This window comes from Leiobunum rupestre, chromosome 6 (genome assembly GCF_980474605.1).
Source record: "Leiobunum rupestre chromosome 6, qqLeiRupe1.1.hap1, whole genome shotgun sequence".
NCBI lineage: Eukaryota > Metazoa > Arthropoda > Arachnida > Opiliones > Sclerosomatidae > Leiobunum > Leiobunum rupestre.
The window spans coordinates 60,117,818-60,129,837 of record NC_143389.1 but is presented as its reverse complement, the minus strand read 5'-3'; the positions used below and the strand labels follow the sequence as shown (position 1 = coordinate 60,129,837).

The following is a 12,020-nucleotide window of genomic DNA, read 5'->3' as shown; positions in this document are numbered from 1 at the left end:
AATTTCAAAATTAATTTTTTTCCGCTAACTATTATGGTGCATAATAAGTCGACTGTGGTGCATAATGGTGCGTAATGGGTGCAATTGAATGGAACCAATTTCAGGGCGATTGGTGAAAGTAGGGGCGGTTTGACGAAAATCATTTCCCGCTAAAATTGAAAATCTAGTCTAAATTTATAAAACCTCAGTGGTGCGTAATGAGTGTGTTTGATATGGTTAAGTTAGCGCCCCCTTTAAAGTTTCAATTTTCTATTAAACGGAAGTGGTGCGTAATGGTGCATAATGGGTGCCTTTTATATAGTCTGTTTTTTTTTAAAACGACCCAAGGGGGCGCCAACTTAACCGACCCCTCAGTTGTTTCCAACCTCTTAATATTTTAAATATACACAGGGTTATTTTTTATTTGTAAAATTGACATATGACTTGTTTAGAATAGAATAGAGAAATTCAACGAAAAATCGGTTTTCACCAACTTTATTTAGGCGATTATATAAACTCAAGAGAACATTACATTTAAAAAAAAAAGAAACACAAAAGTAGAGCCTTTGCATTTTTCATGGTTTTTCTATTTTTTTGTGTATTTTTTATTATTATATGAATCACGTGGGTGTTTTTTTTTTCATTTTTTTTTAAAGATAGAAGAGAAAAACCTTTGATAAAATTATAAATTCTCACTAAACAGGAGATGGGCAGTTAGTTCTGGTAAAAAGTTTATATTTTAAGACCTAGAAAATTTTGATAGCGGGGGGGAAGTAATGGGCTAATTACGGTCAAGAATACAAAAATTATAATACTATAAAGAGTTAAGTAAAATACTAAACATTATAATTCTGACATAGGTACACTCACTAAGTCGAAAATTGAGTGTGACAAAAAATATAAAGTTGCCTACAGCGGGGAATAAAACAAGTAATTTTTTTTTTTAAGTTTTGGAGATATACAGTCAGAGAAAGATAATTGAAAAGATCATTGTTTTTTCTTTCCCCCTTTTGTTTAGAAATCTAAAGGAAAGCAGCATTTTTTTTCACTCCTTTTTGCCAGTATTAGCGTTAATAGCTTCTTTGGCTTGATGGGCTTGAAGGACAGCAACAGCTTCCTCAACCTTGGCTTTCAAAGCTTCATGGTGCTCCAACATGTGAACCAGCTCGGAATTATCAATTTCCAAAAGCATTCCAGTGATTTTACCAGCTAGTTCAGGGTACCAACGATGGATCAAGGGGAATAGACGTTCACCCAACATTTGCTTCTGTTCTTGGGGGTTAGCCTCCGCCAACATGGAAGCAGTCAAAGGTTCTTGACCTTGAATGTGTACAGCCTACGAGAAAAATAAAATTTTCAGCAAAAATTTGAAATTGCTCTATCGTAAAAAGTATTTCTACCTGTTGAACTGGTGGAACTTGAACTTGAGGAGGGTTTCTGATGTTGGAAGTGTATTTGTAAGCGGTGGTACGCTGTTGACCAACTCCTTGCATGGAACTGGGTCGAGGGTTTGGCACCCCACTGGGGTTCATGGCTTGCATTCTTCCAGCACCTGGTCCAGATGTGGGTTGACCTCCGGTGATTGGGCGGGCGCTCATTGCATTCCTGACACCTTGGTTCTGAGTTGGGGCAACTTGTTGACGAGGTCCGGGTCGAGCGAAAGAGCTGGACTGCATTTGTGGAAATCCTACAAAACCAAAGAATGAATTATGGTTTTTAGCTATTTAAGAACTAATATTAACCTCCTGCAGTACCCTGTTGACCAGGTCGTAAGGGAGGCTGCTGTCCAGGCCAGCGAGGAGCGGCTCTCATTTGAGGAATTTGGCCCGGGAAATAGCCTCTTTGAGTTGGAGTCATAGTTGGAACGAAATAAGAGGCGTTGTTTGGAGGGAACATTTGACCCATTTGTTGCATCCTCATTCCAGTCATCCTCTGCATGTATTGAGAGGCCAAATGAGCCTTGCGGTCTTCCTTGCGTTGAGCCAGAGCGACGTAAAGTGGCTTGGAAACCACAATGCGGCCATTCATTTCAGTTACTGCTTTAGTAGCTTCTTCGGGTGAGCTGAAGCAAACAAAACCAAATCCCTTTGAACGGCCCGAGCTGTCAGTCATAACCTACAAAAGGAAACCGTAAATAATATTTCTAATAAAGTACTTAAAACATTTCACCATTAACTTACTACCTTTGCACTGGTTATGGTTCCAAACTGCGTAAATTCTTTACGGAGACGTTCATCATCAATGGCATCATCTAAGTTTTTGACGTATAAATTGACTCCTTGATAACGGTTGAGCCTTTCTAGTTTCAACTGCTCAAATCTTCGTTTTAGTTCGGCTTGACGTTCAAATTTCTTTTGGGCTCGTCCAACATACAGAATCTTTCCATTCACATCTTGCCCATTCAGATCTTCCACAGCCTAATTTTAGAAAAGGAAAAAAAAGGATAATATCACGTTATTGTTAAGGTGTTAAATCCCTTACTTTTTCAGCAGCTTCAGGCTCTTCGAAGCTAACAAATCCAAATCCCTTCAATTTTCCAGTTTCATCTATCATGGCTTTAGCGCTTATGATTTTTCCATATTTTTCAAACATCTCTCTTAATTTTTCATCATCAACATCATCGCCAAAGTTTTTAATATACACGTTGGTAAATCTACGAGCTTTTTCTCCCATTTGCTTCTCCCTTTCTTTCCTGGGAACAAATTTTCCTACGAAAACTTTCTTGCCATTCAACAACATTCCATTGACTTTAACAATAGCATTTGTGGCAGCCTCTTCGGTTTCAAAGTGGACGAAACCATAGCCCTTTGATGTACCTTCTTCATCATTTGCCACCTTAGAGAAAACCATGACTTTAAGAAAGCAAGTCGCTACATAGACATTTGTTTTCGACTCACTTCTACTTTGCAAGAAAGGATGTTTCCAAAGGCAGAGAATGTGTCGTACATTGCTTTGTTGTCAATGCTCTTATCCAGATTTTTAATGAACACATTTCCAACACCAGATTTACGCAATGAAGGGTCCCTCTGAGACCACATTATACGAATGGGACGTCCTTTGATTAGATCAAAATTCATAGTATCTAAAGCTCGTTCAGCTATAAAATATATAAAATATTAGCCAATAACCAAATAAAAAGATTAAGGAATTTAGAATTTTGATATACCATCTGTAGGTTGTTGGAAATTAACATATGCGTATCCTAAGGATCGACGTGTGATCAAGTCACGACAGACTCTGATGGAGAGAACTGGACCCGCAGTTGAAAACTTTTCAAAAAGCATTGCTTCAGTCACATCATTGTGTAAATCTCCAACATAGAGAGATGCCATTGGATAATTTGGTCCGCTTTGATTCATTTTGCTTACTAGATGAAAATAAAATGATTTTAGAAAAACAATTTTTTCAACCCCAAATATTTTGCACAATTACTACTGCTTTTTTTTAAAAAAAAGGCTGGATAATAAACACCTATAGTCAACTTTGCTTAGCTAACATTTTGAGGTTAAATTTTACCCAAATAATATAGTGTAACGAAGACCAGATATAGGATAATATCCCCATGTTATTTGATCAGAGATAAAAATTCCAGTATAAAACAACAGTCAGGAGATTTCATGATATAGAGTATAAACTATTTCCATACTCTTATCAAAATGAGATAAGATCAAAAGGATAAACTGCAAATCAACTTTTTGGTAAATTCCTATTCACAATAAATTTAGAGGCCTCAATTATTCAACACCATTTGGGATAAAAACTTTTTCAGAAAACTAAATTAATGGAGTTGTTTGTGGGGTCTAGAATAACTGCTTCCTACATTTAGATCAGCTTATTTGGCCTAATGTTTAATATAGGGCCCAGCCCTGTCTAGTTTTAAAAACTAAGGGAATAGAATATGCAATGGGGCAAAACACCACATGCTCTGGTCCCATTCAAAACGATTGTGGCAATAAGAAAACGTTTGAACTATAAAGAGACGAATTCACTTAAAAAAATTAAAATGCTTAATATGTACTGTTCATACAAAGATTAATTAATGTAAATGGTGGTTCATTGGCTTTCGCTTCCTCTTTAACATATAAATGTATACTAAAATTTAAGACCAGGAGCTGAAATTAAGTTTAACAAAGGCTTAGAAACTTTCGAGGGGGAAAACCCAATCCGCCATATCTCGCCTTCTCGAAAGTAAAAATCCTCGTTAGGCTTAAGAAATTTTTAGGTCAAACGAAACAAGGCTTAAGTCAAATACTTACGTTTCTTCTGTTTCTATTTCTCAAAAGTATATTTTTTGGTATTTTTATATTTTGCTATTTTTTTGTATTTTTAGTTTTTAATTTTTTTTGTATTTTTTTTTAGTAATTTAAGAACGTTTTTAAACTTATACTACAATATTTTTTCCACCCACGTGAATCATCTACATGGAGACCAACCGAAGGAGGCACTGATTCTCCAATCTCCGTCGCTTTTGGGAATGCAAAATGACAACGAGAGATTAATCTATAAAGCGAACTGTATCCCTCCGACTCGCACTCAAACATATTTTTCTCTCTTTTTACTTTATTGGCCACAATATTTTATAAATTTCAAAATAAATTGCTTTTCATTACTAGAATATTTTAAACCACACAAAATTATGTTGATTTAAAAGGTGATAATAGTGAAAACAAGGAAGAACTATTTTTTCACATGATTGCCGGAGCCGAATAACGTTTATTACGTCATGATGTTTTACGTGGAACGTAGGACTAGTAATAAGCTTCAAACTTGTAGGTAATTTTAGGAATTTTTGTCTATTTTAGGGGAAATATCATTTACATTACAAAGACGCATTTAAATCATCCATTTAATTATTTTTAAAGATCCAAAATTAAAATTCTTGAGATACCCAATGTTATTATAATCATAGTTCTTTTTATTAACATTTAAAGTCACAGCACCAGTCCCTAGTCATTTCGCTATTCTCTAGAGAAATTTCGTATGTGAGATTAAACTTACTAAAGTAAAAGCAAAGACTAATTAAATAATGTTAGATAGAGAACTCTGATCAGAAATGGTTAATGGTCTGGCTAAAATTTGTACGTCGTGAAATATTTATCTTTTATTTTTTATACTGAAATATTTTTTATTTCAGAAATAAATGGCATCATTACAAGCTCCATACCCAATTCCATTAAAAGATTGGCTTGATGGTATTCAAAATACGTGGTGGACGTTTCACCATGCAAAATTAACAAACAGTGGGGTAGAACTTGAAAACAATATTGGGGATATTTATTATAAAGGGTTTTTCGGGAAAGGGAAAATTTCAAAATTAAAGAAAGACAGGTAGAAATTTTATTTTGTGGAAGAAAGGCTTATTAAAATAATTAACAGGTTTTTCATTTAGGCAAGATATTCAAGTTTTACCAAACACAGAAGCCGAAAGTTACACTTGCGTATCTGACGAAGATGTAACATTACAAAAATTAGTATTATGCTTTCAAGAAGCCTTTTTTCTCATGTATGCTGTGCCCTGTATCATATTGAAAGACAATAATAACGTTAGATCTCAAAAGTATGAAATTTTGGAGTTCAATCACAGTTTTTGTAATTATAAAATTATTTCCAGATTTTAAATATTGACCAAGCTTGGAAAAAATTTTCAGAATTGTCAGTTAATCACAAATTTCCAGTCTGCTATGCAGCTTATCATTATTTCCGTGCTAAGGGCTGGGTTGTAAAATGTGGCCTGAAATTTGGAACTGATTATAGTTAGTTTATTACAAAACTACTTCAAAAAAGGCAGTTCTCACTCAATTATATTTTAGTTATATATAAGGATGGTCCAGTGTATAATCACGCTCAATACGCTGTCGTAATTAGAGAAATTAATAAGGAGGATAAAGAAATGAGCTGGCTTCAGCTAGCAACTTTGAATCGAGTGACAGTGAACTGCGGAAAAGTATAATATTTATTACCTTTTTAATATTTTTATTTGCAAAAATAAAATGTATAGTAACAATTATAGGAATTATTGTTTTGCAATGTTTGGGTTCCTGAAAACACCGAAAATCCTCTTTGCCTAACAAATTTTAAAATAAAAGTAAATTGTACACCAAGTTTTAAATTAAAAAAAAAACTAAGATAATTTTGTTTAAAAATTTAGGAAACGTTATTTAAAAGGTGGGTAGGATCTGAAGAACGATCAGCCACAAACATCAAAGACACAAAAAAATTCCAAAAGAGAGTGAAATTTAAACCAGTAAGTTTACTTTTGAACAATTAGTTATGTTTTTTATAATGTGTTGCTTTTACTTTAGTATTCAAAATAAAGAATTTGAAATCTTGCTGTATTTTCAAATTATTATTCTTCAAAAAACATTTATATTATAAATGTAAATAAATTTAATTGTGAATGTTCCGCAAGTATTATTTAAGCTTTTGTTCACATTATACACCTTTTGTGGGACAATTTTTGTATGAATTACTATTCACTGAACTATTTGTGCAACACAAATATTTGTTTTTGTACTATGCACTTATTTGAAAAGGCAAAGTGCTCACTAGTATATTTTTCAACAAAGTTGTAAAGTGTGAATACCCCTTTAGTAGGAAAGTTAGTTACTTTTATTAAACCAGAAGTAAATAGGCCTCATAAATTTATAATATGTGCACTATAAAAATTAAACTAATTCCAGGAAGGATGTTGGTCATTTGGCCAAATGAAGATTACATAGGAATCTGAGCACCTTCAATACCCCCCTCCAGTTTCACCATTATTATATCATAAATTGAAAAAAAACTCCAAACCCAATTATTAATTTTAGGGCTTATGTTTTATTTTCGCTTTATTATGGTAATTTGAAACTCATCTTGTAAAAGATCCTATGCTACTTGAACTACCCAAACCAAATTGTATTTTGACCTCTTGCAGTAAAAAATCATGATGTAACAGGGGATAGTAGCCACGCAGTGTTAAATTAAGAAGAGCGCCCAGATATGCGGAAGGTACGGCATTTGAAAATAATAATAAAAAATTGATGTAAATCGATAAGCAATAGGGGGTGGTAATTAGAGTAAGCTATATGTGGAATGAAGCAAACACCAACATTATCTGACGCAATTTGTTAAAGCTATTTCTAAGCACGTAAAAAACACAAGAAATGGCTCACTTTCAAGAAAAAACTATATTTAACTAGCTAAGGAGAGGCGGGAATAGATAAACGATATAACAAACGGCAAATTACAACGGTCATGAGCCATATTCATTGGTTGGTTGTTTTGATTTAGGGGGTTAACATCGAAAAGCGATAATTTTTTGTGACATGAGGAGAAGGAAATAAACTAGTGATATTTGCCCCTTGGATAATGAAAATGCGACAAATATTTTTTATTTCAGGTGGGGAAAATTGGCAAAATAGGTCTGTCTCATCCTACTTTTCTTTGCCGTTTGTTATCTGCCCAGACAGACTGCTGCCTCTCCGCATGGGAGTTAATTCTTCCACTCGCTAAACGCCAACTCCTTCGGATTTTATCATCCCGCGGTAACTCAAATTTTATCAACGTTAAATTGGAACCACGAAGCAATTGATTCGAAGAAAAAAACTTTGAAAAGATATTCAAAGGCCTTCAAATATTCGATCGCTAATTTAGATCACTTTCGTGGTGTAGGAAAATTTTCATTTTTCTATCGAGCCCCCCAAACGTTGCCACGGGTGAAAAGTAAAAACAAGTTTCCTAGACGTCGACAGGACAAAAACTGGGCCACGAGGCAAATCGATTGGACTAGATTTCATTAAATCGGATTTTTGGATAGAAGCGATTACATCCCCCCTTTTCACTTTTTAACGGCACACACCCGGAAGTAGTATAAGGTATCGTTGTATATTTCCAATTCCCCGTCCGAGCGGAAGTGACGCGTGGACACATCAAAATAAAAACATGAAGATTGGATTCCTCGGAGCTGGGAAAATGGCCCAGGCGTTGGCTCAGGGCTTCATCGCGGCGGGTTAGACATTTTCTGAAACATATTGACGTCGAAGTGCGAAGCGGAAACGCAATGTAATTAACTTGATTCTTATTTTTCGGTTAGGTATATCCAAGCCCGAACGAATAATCGCCGGATGCCCAGCGCAGGACGCCAAATACGCCGAGCAAATAGCGGTTGGTTTTCCCTATCGCGCATGACCGATTTTTTTCTCGTTTGTCTAACTAAAAAGGCGCCAAATTTAATTCTGCCTTTACGCTTTTCCTAGACCTTCGGCGTCCGGACGACATTCGACAACGCCGACGTAGTCAAAAATTGCGAAGTTCTGGTAATCGGAGTCAAACCGCCAGTTGTTCCTAAAGTTCTAACGGAAGTGGCCTTTCTGGTTGAGCCGAGCAAGCATCTAGTAATATCCATTGCGTTGGGAATACCCATCAGATACTTGGAACAGGTATTTAAATCTTTTTCGCTATCACTACCAAATATATTAGGTTCCCGAATTTGTCTTTTCGCACATAGATGTTGCCACGCAAAAGTCGAGTAGTCAGAGTTATGCCCAATACCCCTGCTTTGGTCAAAGAGGGAGCGTCAGTCTTTGCCAGAGGCACAGCGGCGTCCGAGAAAGACTCCGCCGTCGCCAATAGACTCTTTAGCAGCGTCGGCCTTTGCGAAGAAGTGCCCGAAGTCCTAATTGACGCGTGTACTGGTCTCAGCGGGGGAGGACCGGCTTACGTAAGTCTTTTATATTTATGTTTGACATTCTTAAAATATACTATGGTCATTTTATCGTAGATGTACATGGCCATCGAGGCCTTAGCGGACGGTGGTGTTAAAATGGGTATTCCTAGAGACTTAGCCATCCGACTGGCTGCCCAATCGCTAGTGGGAGCCGCCAAGATGGTTCTGGAAACTGGTCGTCATCCAGGCGCGCTAAAGGACGACGTTTGTTCCCCAGCCGGGTCCACCATTCAAGGCGTCCATAAACTAGAAACGTTAGGCCTCAGGTCCACCTTGATCGCGGCGGTCGAAGCGGCTACGCTCAGGTCGCGAGAAACCGGATTGCGCGAAACGAAATAAGTGTACATCGAAGAAGTTAGAGTTCCTGGAATGGAAACTGTACGTGCACCAATTTTGGTGAAAAAATAGTTGAACGATATCCCATTTTTTATTTTTTCGAAAGTGTGTAGACAATTGTGCGCGTTGACGAGGATTTTTTCCAAAAATTTTAAATTACGCCCCCATTTATCTTACCTATCAGCTAAGAGCCTTTTTAAAACTCTAAAATAATGAAGCCAAATTTGCATGCCTTATTCGGGTGTAATTGTGACATTTCGTTTTATGATAAAGTGCCTGAGGTGTTTATTTTTTGTTTCCTTGAGAAATACATAAACCGATCTTCGAAGTCACTTATCAGCAGAGGTGAAAACCAGCACCTTTCCCAAATGCGCCTACACAATGGAATTTAAAAAAAAAATTATCAGAAGTGTCTAATAATTTTCTTATCGACCCTTAACAAATTTTAAGGAAAATAAAGATAAAAATAAGATTTTCTTTTAAAAACACTAGGAAACGTTTGATAAATATCTTTGGAAATTTTTCGAGTAGGCTTCCATTTAAATTTCCAGATAGTCCATTTAGTTATAAAAAGAAAACGAAAGTAATAAATTTTAATTCGCTAGCATGGGCACCCGCAGTGGGGGAGGGGGAGGGTCCCTTTTTATTAGCTATAAATGAATGAAGTTACTTCCCCCTTTTTAAGATTACCCCACCTATGAAAACTTTCTGCGGGTGCCCCTATTCGCTAGCTTAATTGTAATGTTAAGAAAATGCGCGAAGAAATCGTGTTTACCTCGCATACTGTGGGCGAAAGAAGCGAAGGTGGCTTGGCCAGTCACTTCACCGACCGGCGCGGGATTCGATCTGCGATTGTAGCAATTGAAAGGTCGGTTTTCGCTCCCGGAACTATTTTTCCCGACCACTTCAACCTCAACAACGTGACAATCTACCAATCTTGACAAGTTGTCATACAAGAAAAAAACCAAAGGGTGTCAAGATGAGTAAGACATCGACCTCAGCCGGTTAAAAGACTGATAAGATATTGAGAATGAGCGGTATTAATTATCAAGTACCTTTTGTCAGCGACCAGTCTTCCTTTGGTTTTGTCGAAGCCCAGCGTATGTGCGGCAATGGCCGCTGCCGCCATCGTATTGACATTGTTGGGGGCCAGAAGACAAAGATCACGAACTGGGCCTTTCAAATTGAGGAGAAGTATTAGAATCATAATCTGGGATTTATTTAAATAAAATTTTATACCTTCGTAAATAACCACTTCCTCTTTTTCGTCTCGTGTCGAAGTCTTCGACACGGCGTTGACAAGCTTTAAACTGTCCGGGTGCTTCTTCATAGTGACGCAAAGACTCTGGGAGAAATAAATTTGACATTTATGCGGAATCAATAACAGTAGCTAGTTATTACTTCGATGGTATCGTTGTCAGCCATTCTCGCGATGTCTTGGGAACCCCACAGCGCGCCACAAGGAACGTACACCGCATTTCCAGTTAGAACCGAAGCTTCCCTCAAACGCTTTTCCAACTTGACATTAGCCAGGGCCGTCGGAGATCCAATCTGCCAAGAAGAATTTAACTATCAACAAACGGTCATTTGGATATACAACCATCCGTACCAATAAATCGCACATGCCCAGGACTCCGACTCCGTACGCGGAAACCACATCGGGATGGGCCACTTCAACCACCAAATCAGGCTTCACGTGTACCAGGACATCCAAGAGGTTGACATCGGCGTCGTCTACGCTGGAAATGAACACGACATCTTTACCGTGTCTTTGTCTCAGCTCTAGAAAGGACGGAGAGCTTCGACGGTTGAAAACCAGAACCGTTCGAAAACCGTTGTCATCACGTCGCGTCCAATTGAACAAATAGCTGCCTATATGACCAAATATATTGTAAAAAACATTAAAATAATTGGCACAAGACAGTTAGGAAACCCTCTTTACATTTTATAATATCAATTTCGAGGGTAACTTTTTTCTCTCTGAATAGAAAAATCCTTGGGTATTAAATTTATTGTCGTAAATCTTATTTAAAAGAAGAAGAAAAAGAACTTAAAAAGGAAAGGTAAATGAAGGCGAGGTATAATATACAGCTAAGGTTATAAAGGGGTACCCCCTTCTCTCAATTTCAGTAGCGCCTCGCTGGCGCGAAATATTTTACTCAAAATCTTTTTTTTTCCCTCGTCTCTCTAATTTTATTTTCATTGGAAGTTATCCCCGTAACTGGTATGTCTCCCCCCTGGCCACCAGTCCACCACCGTGGCGTCGGCGGCGGCTGCAATGTGGTAATAAGGCTCTAGTCTTTACATCAATCTGTTATCGCCCCGTTAGATTTCTATCCTTTCTGGCCAATTAATAAAAGATGGCGACGACGCCATAGGCGCCCCGACCGGTACAGCCTTATAATAGCCAATAATAAAACTTTCCCGTAATCTCAGCGGGAGGGCGCCACATTAAAACGCGCCCCTGTGGGAATAAAAACCAAACATTAAAGGAGATTTCCAGGGGGCACCGACGCCATATTTATGGCACTTGTTTTATCTCCATCAGTATAAAGGTCAGGAATAAAACGACGTAGCGCGGAATGCGCTTCTTTTTTCAATGTGTCACCAACCTAAATGACCGCAGCCAAGAATAGCCACACGGCGCACTTTTGATGTTGACTTTTCGGCGACTCGTGAAGACATTTTACTTTTTTTTTACACTCTCTCCGCCCCTTTTTCTTCAAAAGTATTACGTTTTCAAGCCTTTTTCACTTAAGAAAGTATATTGATGCTTTAGTTTATTCCGTAAGAAACGCGAAAGAATTATATCTGTCATTATCAAGAAGTGATAAGGGGCAGTTCGTATATGAAAATTGTACTGTAAAAACGATATCAGAAATAAGTAAACCAATGTAATTAATTGTCAATGGAAGTTATAATGTTAACGCTATGCTATATACTTATAAATTTAAGTTATAATAACCACTGCCTCTGCTATCAGGTAATCTGGGGCCCG

The 12,020-nt window shown here is 37.2% G+C and overlaps 4 protein-coding genes across 9 annotated transcripts; 2 read left to right on the top strand and 2 right to left on the bottom strand.

The window, feature by feature from the left end:
• Positions 1 to 446: 446 nt before the first annotated feature.
• On the bottom strand, positions 447 to 4,457 carry pAbp (poly(A) binding protein). 2 transcript variants are annotated; one of them, XM_090176886.1, is made up of 8 exons: positions 4,236 to 4,457; positions 3,146 to 3,346; positions 2,877 to 3,076; positions 2,461 to 2,814; positions 2,160 to 2,396; positions 1,722 to 2,094; positions 1,380 to 1,666; positions 447 to 1,315 (listed from the first exon to the last, which is right to left on the bottom strand). In XM_090176886.1, exons 2-8 carry the CDS (start codon positions 3,336 to 3,338, stop codon positions 1,025 to 1,027), a joined length of 1,935 nt encoding a protein of 644 aa, XP_090033012.1. In that variant the 5' UTR covers positions 3,339 to 3,346; positions 4,236 to 4,457; the 3' UTR covers positions 447 to 1,024. The 2 variants fall into 2 exon arrangements, with proteins under 2 accessions (XP_090033012.1, XP_090033013.1); XM_090176887.1 differs by having other exon boundaries at positions 1,734 to 2,094.
• Positions 4,458 to 4,936: 479 nt separating this feature from the next.
• On the top strand, positions 4,937 to 7,235 carry Tsen2 (tRNA splicing endonuclease subunit 2). 5 transcript variants are annotated; one of them, XM_090177176.1, is made up of 8 exons: positions 4,937 to 5,057; positions 5,114 to 5,307; positions 5,369 to 5,522; positions 5,591 to 5,732; positions 5,790 to 5,923; positions 5,990 to 6,064; positions 6,128 to 6,223; positions 6,896 to 7,235. In XM_090177176.1, exons 2-8 carry the CDS (start codon positions 5,120 to 5,122, stop codon positions 6,896 to 6,898), a joined length of 792 nt encoding a protein of 263 aa, XP_090033302.1. In that variant the 5' UTR covers positions 4,937 to 5,057; positions 5,114 to 5,119; the 3' UTR covers positions 6,899 to 7,235. The 5 variants fall into 5 exon arrangements, with proteins under 5 accessions (XP_090033302.1, XP_090033298.1, XP_090033301.1 ...); XM_090177172.1 differs by lacking the exon at positions 6,896 to 7,235 and adding an exon at positions 6,660 to 6,760; XM_090177175.1 differs by lacking the exon at positions 6,896 to 7,235 and adding an exon at positions 6,282 to 6,386.
• A 226-nt stretch (positions 7,236 to 7,461) lies between these two features.
• Positions 7,462 to 9,310, top strand: P5cr-2 (Pyrroline-5-carboxylate reductase-like 2). Its single transcript, XM_090177177.1, has 5 exons — positions 7,462 to 7,969; positions 8,054 to 8,124; positions 8,217 to 8,399; positions 8,468 to 8,680; positions 8,741 to 9,310. The coding sequence occupies exons 1-5, from the start codon at positions 7,903 to 7,905 to the stop codon at positions 9,023 to 9,025; spliced, it is 819 nt and encodes a 272-aa protein (XP_090033303.1). The 5' UTR covers positions 7,462 to 7,902; the 3' UTR covers positions 9,026 to 9,310.
• Positions 9,264 to 11,802, bottom strand: LOC149942887 (aspartate dehydrogenase domain-containing protein-like). The gene is made up of 7 exons (XM_090177171.1): positions 11,635 to 11,802; positions 10,632 to 10,894; positions 10,424 to 10,573; positions 10,262 to 10,367; positions 10,078 to 10,198; positions 9,798 to 9,958; positions 9,264 to 9,396 (listed from the first exon to the last, which is right to left on the bottom strand). Exons 1-7 carry the CDS (start codon positions 11,705 to 11,707, stop codon positions 9,359 to 9,361), a joined length of 912 nt encoding a protein of 303 aa, XP_090033297.1. The 5' UTR covers positions 11,708 to 11,802; the 3' UTR covers positions 9,264 to 9,358.
• Positions 11,803 to 12,020: the final 218 nt, after the last annotated feature.

Excerpts from the sequence above, each read along its gene's own strand:
- LOC149942887 (XM_090177171.1), bottom strand. The coding sequence starts at position 11,707 with ATGTCTTCACGAGTCGCCGAAAAGTCAACATCAAAAGTGCGCCGTGTG. Across the intron at positions 10,574-10,631 it reads TGGGCATGTGCGATTTATTG|ATTGGATCTCCGACGGCCCT; the intron begins GTACGGATGGTT and ends TCTTCTTGGCAG. Across the intron at positions 9,397-9,797 it reads TTTCGCCCACAGTATGCGAG|GCGCATTTGGGAAAGGTGCT; the intron begins GTAAACACGATT and ends TCCATTGTGTAG.
- P5cr-2 (XM_090177177.1), top strand. The coding sequence starts at position 7,903 with ATGAAGATTGGATTCCTCGGAGCTGGGAAAATGGCCCAGGCGTTGGCT. Across the intron at positions 7,970-8,053 it reads TCAGGGCTTCATCGCGGCGG|GTATATCCAAGCCCGAACGA; the intron begins GTTAGACATTTT and ends TTTTTCGGTTAG. Across the intron at positions 8,681-8,740 it reads GCGGGGGAGGACCGGCTTAC|ATGTACATGGCCATCGAGGC; the intron begins GTAAGTCTTTTA and ends ATTTTATCGTAG.
- Tsen2 (XM_090177172.1), top strand. The coding sequence starts at position 5,120 with ATGGCATCATTACAAGCTCCATACCCAATTCCATTAAAAGATTGGCTT. Across the intron at positions 5,733-5,789 it reads GAAATTTGGAACTGATTATA|TTATATATAAGGATGGTCCA; the intron begins GTTAGTTTATTA and ends ATTATATTTTAG. Across the intron at positions 6,224-6,659 it reads AGAGAGTGAAATTTAAACCA|GAAGGATGTTGGTCATTTGG; the intron begins GTAAGTTTACTT and ends AACTAATTCCAG.
- pAbp (XM_090176886.1), bottom strand. The coding sequence starts at position 3,338 with ATGAATCAAAGCGGACCAAATTATCCAATGGCATCTCTCTATGTTGGA. Across the intron at positions 2,815-2,876 it reads TCCTTTCTTGCAAAGTAGAA|GTGGCAAATGATGAAGAAGG; the intron begins GTGAGTCGAAAA and ends GTTTTCTCTAAG. Across the intron at positions 1,667-1,721 it reads TCAACAGGGTACTGCAGGAG|GATTTCCACAAATGCAGTCC; the intron begins GTTAATATTAGT and ends TTGGTTTTGTAG.